General features: G+C 41.1%; 2 protein-coding genes across 2 annotated transcripts; both read right to left on the bottom strand.

The window, feature by feature from the left end:
• Nucleotides 1-534: 534 nt before the first annotated feature.
• Nucleotides 535-7,204, bottom strand: LOC105093657 (small integral membrane protein 43). The gene is given in 6 exon segments (XM_064476998.1): nucleotides 535-1,907; nucleotides 1,910-1,972; nucleotides 1,975-2,051; nucleotides 4,776-4,842; nucleotides 6,300-6,447; nucleotides 6,745-7,204. Coding segments are annotated over 5 exon segments (396 nt in total). The 5' UTR covers nucleotides 6,745-7,204; the 3' UTR covers nucleotides 535-1,866.
• A 63-nt stretch (nucleotides 7,205-7,267) lies between these two features.
• SMIM43 (small integral membrane protein 43) lies at nucleotides 7,268-7,800 on the bottom strand. The gene has a single exon (XM_064477016.1). The coding sequence runs from the start codon at nucleotides 7,578-7,580 to the stop codon at nucleotides 7,389-7,391; it is 192 nt and encodes a 63-aa protein (XP_064333086.1). The 5' UTR covers nucleotides 7,581-7,800; the 3' UTR covers nucleotides 7,268-7,388.
• Between the last annotated feature and the right edge of the window lie 6,980 nt (nucleotides 7,801-14,780).

The raw sequence follows: 14,780 nt of genomic DNA, 5'->3' as shown, positions 1-14,780 counted from the left end.
AAAGAATAGGGTCTAGGATAGTTTCAAGAATTCCTAGAACTCAATAACAAAAGACAAAGAACCCAAAACAGGACACTGAAGCAAGATTCAAGTGATGCTTAGTGTAGAAAAGCAACCAGACACTTGAGAAAAGAATTAACCCAATACCATTATCACCATCATATTTTACCAAAACTCTGTATACAATGAAAGAAGCACTAGATATTTTTAAAAGATAACATTAATTGGCATATAGATATGCCTATTACAAAGGAAATCCGATACAAAAAAAAAAATTTTCCATCCACTAACCTCATCCTAATTAACTCTTTGAGGGGGAGGATATAGCTCAAGAGGTAGAGATGCATGCTTAGCATGCACAAAGTCTTGGGTTCAATCCCCATGACCTCCTCTAAAAATAAATAAATAAACCTAATGACCGCCCCTCCGAAAAAAAAGCAAATTTAATTATCTCTTCAAAAAGTATGGGTAATAATAATTCACACATTCAAAAAGCTGAGATACATACATTTAGTATTTTTTTATTTCATAGCCTTTTAAAAAATATAAACCACTGAATATTTTGAAAAACAGATACAGAATAATCATTTAGCAGCCACAGTATTACAAAAATAAAGTAACACAGAATGAATTGCACAACAGAATAAAATAATCTCCACCAACTCACTCTGACTAGGAGCACAGAATGTTCACTAGGAATGTTAAGTGGACCGGCACCACCACCTTCCCATCAGTTATCACCAGCATCAGTCACAGGACCTGTTCCCAGGAGACCGTTCCATTTATACAGGAGTATGTGCAATGTAGAAATGTCAAGTTAACATCTTGAATTTAGTTCCAAAATATCATTTTTCTTTCTCCTCTGAGAGACAAGTTCAATGGCAAGATGGGACCGTGAAGACCATGGAAGCCAGCATATGACTTGCTCACATCCCTCCCAGCAAGTTCTAAAACACGAGAAAGGGAAAGGGGTGTGCTATGCTCTACAACACAATAGCCACGAGCCACATGTGGCTATTTAATTTATTTCAATTTTTTAAAATTATTTAAAATTAAAGAAAATTAAATTTTACTTCCTCAGTCACACTAGCCACATTTCAAGTGTTCACTAGCCACGTGTGGCTACTGGGTACCACATTAGACACTGCAGATATAGAACATTTCTGTCATCACAGGAAGTTCTTTTGGACAGCCCTGGATGTGGGAAGTGTTTCTTCTGCTTTTGCTTAACCAGGATGTAGGCTGCTTATGGAAGCAGCTCTGAGAAGCAATTGTCCCAGGATATTCCTAGATGGGGTGTGGAGTCACAGAGGGGAGTAAAGTAGCCTTTCCACACAGAGATTACCCTCTCCTGTGCATGAAAGGGATAAACATTTTATGGGGATCAAATACACAACTAGACTCCACCAAAAAATTTGGCAGGAAAATTAGAGAAAAGATACATGAAGCAGATGGGGAAGCAGCAAGATATAGCCTTCCTTATCTCATTTCAAACCTCCACGAAGAGATTATGTTTTCCAAGAAAGCGTGCAGCTTCCCAGGGTCCTGCTCTAGAAAATCTTGATGGGGGCAAGTATATGGCTCAGAAATAAGGTCAGTCCTGCCAAGAATTTCTTAAGAAAACCCAGCATGTCTTCACTCCTGCTCATCCTCTCAGAGCAGAGCAGTGTTGCTTGGAGTGTTGCCGGTTGTCAAGAAACTACAGTTTTGATCTGTTTCAAATGTTATGCTCCTTTCCTGTATTTTGTATCCAGAGGACAGACTGCCAGTCGTTCACCCATGATCCACCATTATCTTCTTCCTAATCCAGAGAACTCAGATTTTTGTTGAAGGCAATTATATGTCCAGCTGCAAAAACTACATTTCTCAGGCAACCTTAGAGATAACAGTAGCCAATGACACAGTCTGGCCAGTGAGATGTAGGCAAACATTGTTGGGCTGCCTGGAAAGCTCTTTAAAAGGAAGCTGACTCAAGCGGAGCGAGTATGCCCTGTTTCTCCTTTGGGCTTCCTCCGTCTTCTTGCGGGGAACTGCGGCAACTGTCTTGGAACCTAAGGGAAGAGCCATGGGAATCTCAGGGGCCACCTTGACCCTGACACCTGTGAGCTGCTGAACCAACACCAGTGATAGCCTACCCCCTACCTCCTTGTTACACGACAGCAAAATGAAACCCCTACTTTGTTTAAGCCACTGTTCAGGAATTTCAAGAAAGCAATCCACCTGGATTCCCAATAAGAAAGATTTTCATCTCAAAATAAAAAAAAAAAAAAATCTTACCTGAAGAATCTGTACATAGTCAATAAGTTCAAGTAACTTCAGAGAATCCCATTAATAAAACAAAAGTATAAAAATTTTAACTTGAACCCACCAACACTTTTACAGACTGAAGGTGGAGGAAATGATTAGGCTTATTGTGTAAAATAGCTAGCTGCTATTAAGGTAAATAACAGGGTTTTTAGCTTAATCCAGCAGGAAGTTCTTTTGAGTGTTTATTATGTTCTGATTATTCTTCTAAACACAGGTCTGCCCTTCTGATTACTCAAATTCTTATATGGTAAGATGCTAACTACTCAGATAATTAGTCAGATTATTTAATCTATAACTTTATTTTGCATAGACAAAGTAAGAAAGGGAGAATTGAGAATTTATTTCATTGATTCAACCCCTCCCACCCAAAAAATCAACATCAAAGATCTACAGGTCAATTTTTAACTTTCCCTTGTATGTGACACAGACATCTAACAGCAATTTCCTAATGTCCCCAGAGTTTTAATTGTGGGATGTAATTTAATACCTCAGAGTAGCTGTAAAAATTACAAAGTACAATATTGTGCAGGTACTCTCTATGTACTGCATTAGTACTGTTACTATGCTAAAAGACCCTAGGTTAGTAGGTATAAGTAACAAAAAATAAGCATTTCCCAATCTCCTAAATGGTTTAACCATTCACAATGTTTAAAACTTTGGCTATTAAAAAATTTTAACTCTACTGCATTTATTTTGAAACTATAGGCAAGATTGGAAACATGAAATGCCATGCTAAAAATGGGATATTGCATATTTTTTACTCACCTAGTTCCAAGTTTCCACCCCTGCAAGTGAACCAAAAACAAACCCTGGCACCTTGTCATTCCCAGAAAAGCCAGTGCATGGCACACTCTGGGTAAATCTTCTCTCTTATTCTGTGGAATCACACCAGATGGCATCAGTCCTGCATCTACAGCTGTGCCTTAAAATTGAAGTTTAGACATAGGAATCTACTTTATTAGACATTTTAGGTTTTACAGGTGTGATGGTGATGTCATTCTGATTCAACTTAAAATGGTTCTCTTTCCAGGTAGATCTGTAGACTCAGCACTTACAAGTTTGGAAATCAGTAAAACAATCAAGGTTATCCTAATAAGATTTGAAGTCACTTTAAACTGCTGAACTTTAGAAACAACAATGAAATAAGAACAGTTGAAACAGAATACTAATATTACATAATAATCAAATTACGACCCATTTCCTTATAATGTAAGAAATTCAACTCAGCTTCTAAGATTGCTGAAGTCACTAAAAACCTTTTATTGAAAATAAAATAATAATAGCAATGTTCTATAATCAAGTTACACATATAATGAGCAGTTCTTTTAAATATTCCTGATTTTTCAAGGGTTTTAATGTCTAGCTCATATGTACACTGTCTTCCAAAATAAACTTGGTATGGTGGTTGCCAGGCCCGTGGTGTGGTCAGTGGATGCAGCAGCCAACATGTACAAGCCTGAAACCCTGATCGTTTGCAGATACTAACCACTATATATAAAATAGATAAACAAGTTCATACTGTAGTGCACAGGGAACTATATTCACTATCTTGTAGTAACTTATGGTGAAAAAGAGTATGAAAACAAATATATATATATATATATATGTTCATGTATGATTGAAGCATTATGCTGTACACCATAAACTGACACAACATTGTAAACTGACTACACTTACTTCAATAAATAAATAAATATATATATATATATATACACCAAAAAAAGAATGTGTACAAGTGGCATAGTAAACAATCTTATGGTTATTGGGGGAAAGGAAGTGGGAAAGGATAAATTTGGGAGTTTGAAATTTGCAAATGTTAGCCACTATATATAAAAACAGATTTAAAAACCAAATTTCTTCTGTATAGCATAGGGAACCATATTCAGTATCTTATAAAAATTAATGAAAAAGAATATAAAAATGAATATATGTGTATGTATATACATGACTGGGACATTGTTCTCTGTATACAGAAAATGATACATTGTAACTGATTATACTTCAGTTAAAAAAAGAATGTGTACAAGTAGCAAAAAATGTAAGTAATGTGAGTTCAAAAGTAGTTCTAATGTGGGAGATGGGTCTATGCTGGGTTTTGAAAAATGATGATTGAATAAATGAATAAAACAAGGCAGCTTATATGCAAGTATCCAAGTTTCAAAAGCAAGATCTCTAACAAAGAAATGCAAAGCAGGAGATCAAAAGCATCAAGTTCTGATAGCAAATGTGAGAACCCTTCATTCTCACAGTTTAGGGCCAAGTTCCAGGAGGAAATTGGGTAATAGGAATAAATATTCATTTTTGCCTGGATAAATGGGAACTTAGTAATGAATGAATTAGATTCCGGGGAGGTTATAAAATGGCACCGGCCACAAGATAGAAAGGCAACCACTCTGTTCGTAGGAAACTGAGTCAGTAGAACCAGCAAAGAGTTTGGCTTAACAGTGGGATGGCAGCAAACTACTCACCTTGCGTTCTCTATAGTTTCCTGTGTGGAAGAGTCAGAGTGGTTTAAACCTTTGTACACCAGTGGTACTGCTAGGAAGAATAAAGGATTACAAAGACATAGAAAACAAATTTATGGTTACCAGGGGCCAAGGTGGGTGGGGATAAATTGGGATTTCGGGATGAGCAGATACAAAGTACTATATACAAAATAGATAAACAACAAGGTCCTACTGTATAGCACAGGGAAATATATTCAATACCTTGTAATACCTATTACAAAAAAGAATATGAAAAAGAATATGTATGTATGTATAACTTAATCACTATGATGTATACCAGAAACTAACACAATATTGTAAATCAACTAAACTTCACTAAAAAAATAAAATTGGGGTAGGGTATAGCTCAGTGGTAGAGTGCACACTTAGCATGCACAAGGTCCTGGGTTCAATCCCCAGAACCTCCATTAAAAAAGGAAAAAACCTCACTACCTTGATGATCTAACTTCAAAAAAAAAAATCAAGTCAAGCAGGTTATGGTTATAATAATTTACATTCTGATTATTTATAAAGTATGAAGTGATTATTTTCCAGCCTTGTAAACAATTATTATTGCTTATTAATTATTCCCACACCCATCTTCGAAGTCCATATTAATCATACAACTGTGGAGCTAAATGCCACTGCAGACATGATAACCAATTAGAGAGCTATTGTTCACAGTACGATATAAAAGCACTGCAGTTGATTCAGAGATTCAAACTGGGAATTCAAATCAAGTCTTACTATACCTCGATAAAGAGAGGTGTGTGTGTGTGTATATATATATGTATATATGTACATATGAGAATTTGCTCATGACATTATATTTAAAATAAACCACTTACTTCATTAACAACAGTTCTATTCTAGTAGAGCAAAATAGAAAATGTGGGAAATTATCTGAACGTCTCAGGCCAAAACTTTCCCCATAATTATTCACCTAAATGAGACTATTTTTTCCTTCCCTTGAATTATTAAAATAATCATCTTTCATTTCACTTTCATATTATCAACTTAGGCAAAACTTAGTATTTTGTTATTTTTAGCCCTTCTACATGGTCTTCCTTTGTGCCTAAAGTTAGTAAATATTTTCAGTGTTACAGTCATCACATGGACAGCTTATCCTACCATAAACATGACTGAAGCTAAATCTTCCCTTATTGAAGACAAGTTATGTCTGCATTCCATATTCCAACTTCAAGAACCCCTGCGCTGGTTTCCAAAATAACAGAGTATTTATTAAAATTGCAGTCACTCCTCACATCCCATTTTAATTAAAAGATTATGACCCTCCACTTAGACACTGACTCTTGGACTGAATTAGGAAAGCCATGTCTCCTAGGTTCCAGGAGAAGCTCGTCAAAGCTCGTCAGTTCTGAGTGGAAGAGTGCCCTTTATTTCATTGTACCCATTTCCTCCATCCTAACCTCTCACTGTTTTAGGTCCTGGGTCTTGAGAAATTTACCTAGGGACAAAGTGAAACCAAGGGTGGCCCCTGCTTACCATCGCAGAAAACTTCCATCTCCGGTTGTTCCAGCCCCTCCGTGCAGGGTTCCCCGTTACCCGCCTGTAACTGAAGCTGCGGCCCTCCGCGCACCAGTCCGATGCGGTGCTCCAGGACTTGTGATGGCGTAAATCGAGGAAAAAGCATCTGGAAGATGAAGTTGTTATTTGCTGGGAGGGTACTTAGGGCACACTGGTGACAACTTTACTCCTGCCCGTCAATCTTCCACCAACATTCTAATCACGTAGGACAGGCAGCCTTGCTGAAATGACAGCTTCGCTCTTCCTGTCCTTTTCCTGTTGCCCTGCAACGTGTAAACTGCCTTTTTTCTCCAGCCCTCCATAGCAACCCCGAGGACTCTTCCAGTGACTCCCACTCTAACGCTCATCCTCCTGCTGCTCCAGATTACAAGCCTACCCGCCACAGCAATGCGCAGGCACCTACCAGGCCGGCGTCTACAACAGCAGTAAGGATCAAGGGGGAAGAAGAGATTCCTCATAAAATCTGGGCTGCTGAATCCTGTCTCCCTGGCACTGCCAACTGAACCCCATTTAGCGTCTATCAAAGCACAATGATACTTAAAGTATTTGGAATACTTCAAGTGCAGCCTGTTTCCTCCCGCCTCCTTTCCCAAAGGTTAGGCTGACATTCAATTTTGTTTGTAAGTAGCTGGACTGAATTGTCTTCCCCTTGGGTTCAAGTTTTCTTCCCCTTGGGTTCAAGATAAAATGCAGCTAGACTGGGAAGAAGAGCTTGCAGGTGCTCAAAGCCATTTCGGCTCCAAGAGCTTAACTTTTCTCTTTCTGCATCTCTCTCGCCCCGGAAAGCTTAGGGTCCCTCCCTAAGAGCACAGCGCCAGCCCAGACCCCATACACTCGCGGTCCCTGACATCCGAGCACCAGCCTCCCGGAGGAGCGGGGAAACGCACCCCTTTGCCAACCCCTCCTACGCCCAAACGGACCTGCCAGCGAGGCAGCCAAGCCTGGCCCTAGAACCCCGGCAGCCGTGCGGCGGGAGAATCGAGGCCGAGTCCCAGCTCGGCGCCCGCACAGCTCCATGCCCTCCAGCCGGTTGCCGCGCAGTGCTGATTACACCGCTTGCTCCTGGGAGAAACCCCAAGGCTCCCGGCGCAGCGAGAGGCGCCCGGGCTGGAGCGCCCCGGCGGTGCTGGCCACAGAGTTCTTCAGCTGCTTGATGACCACAAAGAGCAGGAGGAAAAGTAAGAAGAGCAGGAAGAAGAAGAGCGCCAGATAGAGCAGAAAGTTGAGCTCCCACTCCATGCTGGAGGCGCCGGCGTTCGGTGGCCGTGCGCTCTCGGCGCGGGTTGCCTCTGGCGGACGAGGCGCGCCGCCCGGGTCCCACCTCCGGTCTCCTCCTGCCCGCGCAAGGGTGCCTCGCCGTGGGCGCCAGCTCCGGGGTCCGACCTCGCCTTCCCCAGCTCAGAGGAAACGCGCGCCAAGGAGCTGGTGTAATCCGGGCTCCCAATAGGAACAGCCTCCCGCTGTGCTGAGAGCCTCTCCTGCGCTCCTGGGGACGTGAGCGGGTATTTCTAGGGGCGAACTTCAGCGGGCGGAGACGCCGGTAGAAGGGGTCACGCACCGCTTGGCCTCCCAGGAGATGGCTGGGGCTGGTTATTTTGCAAATGATCTTAATATTCCCAACCCTAACATACAATGAGGTCTCTAGCCCCTCCCTTCTTAATAAATTTATTTCATTGTTTTTCCCTGTCCAAGCTTTCCCAAAGGGCAGAAGATACCATAGCCCAGAGACCAAATGTATTAAAGGTGACAGTGAAGGTGGTCTAAAGAGCTGTGAGATGACTTAAGGGTGCCCGAGTGAACGCCAGTTCAAGCTGCCTTGCTCTTCAGAGTCGCAGATGCACTCAATATAGACTGCACTTTGCTGTGGACAAGTCATTCATAAAAGCATTAAAGAGAAAACGCATTTCAACTGTTACATTGTACAAAGTCTTCCAATGTTGACCTAGAATACAGTTTCTTTGGTGGAAAGCAAAAACAAAACCACACAACAACAAAGTGCTCCTTTAAGCCCGTAAGGCCTCTCTGTATCTGACTAAGATCACCCACAGCCCATATGGTACAGCTTTGAAAGAAATCCAGTTTATCTGTTGCTGTGTAACAAACTACCCCAAAGCTTCACGGCTTAAAACAACATAAACATTGGTAAACATAAACATACCCCTCACAGTTTCTGTGGGTCAAGAATTTGGGAGCATTTAGATGGGTGACTTTGACTTTGGGTTTCTTGCAAGTTTGCAGTCAGGTTCACCAGTGTGGCAGTCACCTGAAGGATTGTCTGGAGCTGGAGAATCCGGCTCCAAAGTGGCTCACTTACATGGCTTCTAAGTAATGCTGGCTATTGGTAGGAGGCCTCAGTTCCTTACAATGTGGGCTTCTCCACAGGGCTGCTTGGCTGCACAACCCTCTGCTGACTTCCCCTTGAGCACCAGAGCTGAGAGCTGAGAGCATGTCCCCCAGCAATCCAAGAGAACAAGGCAGAAACTGCAGCTCCAATTACGGCTGGCTTCAGAAGTCATATACCTTCATTTCTGCGGTATCCTACTGCAGAAAGACTTCTGCAGGTCACACAGGTAGGTCAGCCCTATTCGATGTAGGAGTCCAAGGACATGAACACCAGGGGTAAGGCTCATTGGTGGCCATCTTGGAGTCTGGCTACCAGAGCTGCTAACACAATAGGTTATCATTGTCCACTCCATGAGCCTCCAACTTTATCGCATTCTTTGTGAAGATACAGGAAAGGGCCCTGGGCTGAATTCAGGGAATAAGGCCTGATGTAAACACCCCAAATTATTTAATGGGCTTCCTATAATAACTCTTCCAGTGATAGCAGGGGGTTCAAAGAAACAGGATGGAAAAAAAGCTGTGACCTAATTCTGGTCTCAGGAACACATGTCAGTGGTTGCTTCAGCTCTCTGACTCTCAGTCCCTTCACCTGTAACACACCTTGCTCACTGTTTCCTTGGCTTTGTTGTGAGGAACAAAAACAAGTGGGATGTTGAGTAAGAATGCATTTTACTAAACACTATTATTATTCTGTTACTGAGAGCCCCCAATGTTATAGCCTGCTGTACCAAATTCCCAGGTTCCTAGGCCTCTCCACCAAGTATCTTACAGTGTAAGGAATTTCTTGATCTCTCAAACTCTCTCTCTCTCTCAATAACATTGTTAATCTACCTCATTGGCAGTGGTATGCTGGAACTGGCTCATAAACTTTTTTCTCAAAAATTTTGCAAGCCATTTGCTAAAATTCAGCTATGATTAAAAATTAAATCATATAAACTTACAATTAAATAAATTATGTTAACCACAAAGGTAATAAATACTCGAAACTCATACTCAAGCTTCCTAATTATTTTACTACATTTTACTGTTATCTATGCACTTGAGATTATTTGCATGTTGTAGCTGTATAGCTGAAGTATTATTTAACAGTATTTTACTGCTGTGCTTAGATGTCATGTAGGTAGCTTGAAATTGGCCACAGTGGACATATTTGCCCTGTGGAAATGTACAGATGCCACAAATCAGGGCCAGAGAGCCAGTTGTTATGAGCACAGCACTGCTCATGGAGTTAATAAGGAAATTTTGAAGTCTCATACAGGTAAAGCAGGATCTGTGATTTTTTTTTTTTTTGACCTCCCAGAATCCACACATCTCCACTCAAAGCATCACATATTCCAACTGGTAGAATTCTCCATTTTATGCCATCTTGGCAAAAGGACAGATCCCAGTGACTACTTTCCACTGCCACCTCCCATTATGGAAACCAAGAGGGTCAGATACGTCTTTTACCCACTCCTGATACAATGCAAGGAGGAAAGCAGGAACAGCCATGCCAGAAACTCACCCAAATATCCTTGATTCTGGGACTCTGAAGCATGGAAGTGGATGGAACAGGAGAGAATGGAAGTCAGATGCATCTGTGTGCAGAGGCGCTTCCAGGCCAGACCAGTCCTGGGAGTGCTGGGCGTGGCTCTTGCTGCCTGCTCCCATGGCATCCTAGACTCTTGCCCTTTTTCTAAACTTGGCCTTCCTGCCTCTTTTCTATTCTATGAACTTCCACTGGTTTTCCAGTTAATCTCCTTACTGCAGCGGAGTATAGTGCTTAATGGCAACTTGCTTACGGATGAGAATACTGACTGATAAAGAAAGCATTACTTACACACTTTGCATATGTTAAGTGCTCATAATCAACAAGGTTTGGTCAAAAAGGCATATCCCATTTGGCACATTGCCATCCAGATATCCAAGCCATCAAAGGATGGACACTGAAGCACAGAGAGGTTAAGTGACATGCTCAAGGCCACACAGCTAGCAAGCAGCAGAACTGGAATATGAGCCCAGGGAGTTTGGCTCCAGAGCCTGCATTCTCAATACCCATGGCACACTGCTTCAGGGGGAAAAGTGCCCTTTTCTTGTGCATAACTGTCAAATTAAAGGCTTTTTTTTTTTCTTCTTTCGAGTGTCAAATGTAAAAGAAACAAATTTTAAGTGACACTTCTGCTTACGTACATCTCAGCTCCTTCCTTTGAAATCTTGACGGTCAAAGCTTCAAATGAGCCAGGGTTTGCCTGCAAAATACTGGGGAAAGAGGCCAAGAAATGAGGGTTTTGTGTCACCAAGCCCAAACCCATTTCAGCCTTCCCAAGAATAGCTATTTAGATTATCCATTTCTCTGAGCAGCTTAAACATATTTATAAATATTAACTAATAAATCCTCATATTCAGTCTCAATAAAATTTGTATTTAAAATAATATTGCTGCCACAAAAATAACTTGTTACATTTATTAGATGCTCCCAATGCTTTTTAGCCTCTGGTCATATTTATATATTTCATATGATGGTCTGAATTTCAGTTTATATTATTATAAATAACTCCATGGAAATAACACAGTTTTCTCTGCCTAAATATGCTTATTAATGGAAACCCCCAGAAAGAAAATCTAAGAATTTTAAGAAGCAGAAAAGATATTCACTGCAGATAAGAGCTTGGCTGGTTCTAGCATCTAAAAAGAAGGTCCTGGTGTACTAATTGCCAAGGTGGAGGGAGGCTGTGTCACTACAATGCCATACCACTGCCCACAGAATGGGCCCCACGCCGCATATGCTTTCATTAACACAATAAGCCTCATAGGCAGGCTTTCAACTCCTCAATCCTGTCCTCACGAGGTCCTCACGAGTCTCAAAGCCACTGCTCCAGGTCCTGGTCTGTGGATATCTATGGTATGTAGCAGGATAGGGTTCTCCAGTCCTTTCCCTGCTTTGTTCCTCCACACCCTCACCTCCAAAAGGGAGGGGTTCTTTTATCCTAACAAGCATCAAAGGTATTTATAAGAAGTGATTAATAGTAGCAGTAGAAGTGTTTGTCTTGTAAATGTGCCTCTTTAAAGAGTCTAAAGACCTAAGACACCTACGGGGAGGGGGAAGATATAACTCAGTGGTAGATCATGTGCTTAGCATGCATAAGGTCCTGGGTTCAATCCCCAGTACCTCCATTTAAAAAAGAAAAAAAAGAAAAAAATTTTAAAAAATAAAGAAAGAAGAAGAAAAGGAAACAAAACAAAACAAAACAAAAAAACAAAAACGAAAGGGAAACAAAACAAAACAAGAGAAAAAAGACACCCAGGAAGGGCTGTCAAAATTTACTGTCAGGATCTCAGGATGGAACTTACTTGGACTTACCTGTTGGGGGTACTTGCAGGATGGAAAAGAGATGGCCAGGTACCTTTCTAAGGCTGACTCAGTTAGGCCTGAAATGAACCCAAAAGAAATAGAGAAAATATTTTGTACCATGCTCTAGCCTCAAAATGTGTTGTTAACCATGCTTAGTAACACTGGGTTCTTAAGTAACTGTATACCTTTCCAGACACTGCGGACCATAAAAATTGGGTTACAAGTTTCTGTGTAGATGGGGTGTCTTTTAAAGCATGTGCTGGGAATGAGATTTATACACTGTTAAAGTTTACAGGCCCTAAGAAGCTCTCTCCTAACCAGTCAGGTTCTGAATCAGTCCCAGTGATCCCAGCAACCCTTAATCACCCCAAAATATCCCCACTATACTATCGACCTTCCTCTGACACAACTGTCTCCCTTGCTCCTGCTCCATATACAAGTGGTAGGTAGCACCGTATTCATTTCTAGGAGATACAAATTGGGCTTCCTTGGAATTTCCCCTTACTTATACACTTTATGACCCCTACAACCCTCAAGAACAGCACAGAAAAATCTGAGAATGTTCACTGTATTAGGAGATAAAAGTGAGTTGTTTTATCTCAGGGAGTCATCTAAAGTTAATCAGCAATTATTGCAGCATTCCAACAATAGGATTTGTTCCCACACGCTCATTTCTCTCCCCAATCTATCCCCCAAAAGTGACTTAGGCAATTATGCAACGTTTACGACATGAGATACCCTTCAGAAAATAAGCAAAATGTATGTGGTAAGCTGCTTAAATCTGATGTGTACATTTAGAAATTCCAGTGAGTTGGAAGTAGGGAAGGAAGGAAGGAAAGAACGGCAGAAGGGAGGAAGGGAAATCTAAGGAAGAAATTCATTCAGGGGTGTGTAGGAGATCATCCTATGTGGGTAGCCTTTGAAATCCAGAATTCACCACTAAGAACAATTCTACAGAAAAAAGAACAATGACAACTCTAGACCCTTAGTTTAGAATGTCTTAAAACACAACAGAAGATACCCAAGTCTGTTCAATATTTTAAAAGAAAAATATTAAGTGACAGATGTGGTAACGGCCAAATATTTTTTCTTTAATTTAGACTCTTTCCAGTAAGTTAGCAGGAACATTGGAGAAAGTTGATGTGACTGTGGCTGACCCTAGACTTGATCAATTCTATGTCATGCAGCAAAATAAAAAGTCTGAAGATTATATAGAGCAACGTATCCTTTGTTCAGCACAACTTTAATAATGACAGCAGGAAACTGTCACCACTAATGGAAGGTCTGCCAGCTTCCATAAGAGCTGATAATGATCAGAGCTGTGGGTTTGCAGATACACACACACATACACATGAGATAAAACTGGACTGCCCCAGGGGAAAGAGGAATTAGAAAACAGTAGAATTTGTTGTAACGCATACTCCCTTAGTGAAATGCTGGCTTGTGAGCTCTAATGACCCAACAACCAGAGTCTGCACTCTTGGATCTGGGGATCCAAGTCATTCTCCAGGCATATACATGCACACACTGTAGTTCAGACTGGCAATGAACAGACTTGGGTCCCAGTCTGGTACACTCTACCCTATACTGTACTGTATAGTGCTGTTAGTGTTTCCAGTCCTATCGACTTGGACATGTATCCTGGCTTAGTTTCTTGCTTAGTTTCTTGCTACCCTGGACACCTTTGGTTGCCCTCCAAGCACCTCTTCCCTCCTTTTTCCTTATTAATAGAATCCTGACTCTTGTCAAGTATCTGCCTCTTTCCCGTGCATCCCTTGTGACTTAGAGGAAACTCTTTTGGGGAAGTGGCTCCCCATTGGTCTAAAGCCATTCAGGGAACATGACTAATTTGGGGGGGGGGGCAGAAGGGGGCATATGATCTAAATTGACCTAACCTAATTGAAAAAATAGATTATTAGTCAGTGTCCAAAAGAGAAAACAAAACCACTATAGGTGTTTAAAATACAGAAATTTAATGCTGGGAATTGGTTACAAGGTTATTGAATGGGTAGGAGGAAAAAGAAGGTAAGTATCACAAGATTGTAGCCACATGGGCTAGAAAAAGCCAAAGGGCAAATAGAATTACATAGAGCCTGTGATCACTGCTGCCCAGAGCCCGTGATCCCTGTTGCCATAATTTATATCCAAGACTTCTCTTGGAAGACGCAAGCCTTCAAACAGACTCCCTACTTCCATAATATTTTATTAGATTCTGCTAGTGAAATTGTTGCCTAGGTGGGGAGATAAGATTCCTAGTGCTTTCTAATCTATCATCTTTCTCAGAATCCTTCTTTTTATTTTTAATTGTGGTAAAATACACATGAGATAAAATTTACCATCTTAACCAGTTAAGTATACAGTTTAGTGGTATTAAATACATTCATAATGTTGTGCAGCCATCACCACTGTCCATCTTCAGAACTCTGTCATCCTGGAAAACTAAAACTCGGTACCCATTAAAAAGTAACTCTCCATTTCCCCCTCACCCAGCCCTGGAAACCACCATTCTACTTTGAATCTCTACAAATGTGACTGCTCTAGGTACCTTATATATGGGGAATCATACAGTGTTTGTCCTTGTATGACTGGCTTATTTCACTTACCATGATGTCCACAAGGCTCATCCCTATTGTTACATATGTCAGAATTTCCTTCCCAAAGCTGAACAGCATTTTGTAAAGGTTAATTTCATGTGTCAACTTGACCAGACCACAGGGTGTCCAGACATTTGGTCCAACACTATCCTGGGTGTCTCTGTGAGGGTG

This window comes from Camelus dromedarius, chromosome 1 (genome assembly GCF_036321535.1).
Source record: "Camelus dromedarius isolate mCamDro1 chromosome 1, mCamDro1.pat, whole genome shotgun sequence".
Lineage (NCBI taxonomy): Eukaryota > Metazoa > Chordata > Mammalia > Artiodactyla > Camelidae > Camelus > Camelus dromedarius.
Note: the sequence above shows the minus strand (reverse complement) of the source record. Positions and strands in the feature narration are given on the sequence as shown.

Excerpts from the sequence above, each read along its gene's own strand:
- SMIM43 (XM_064477016.1), bottom strand. The coding sequence starts at position 7,580 with ATGGAGTGGGAGCTCAACTTTCTGCTCTATCTGGCGCTCTTCTTCTTC.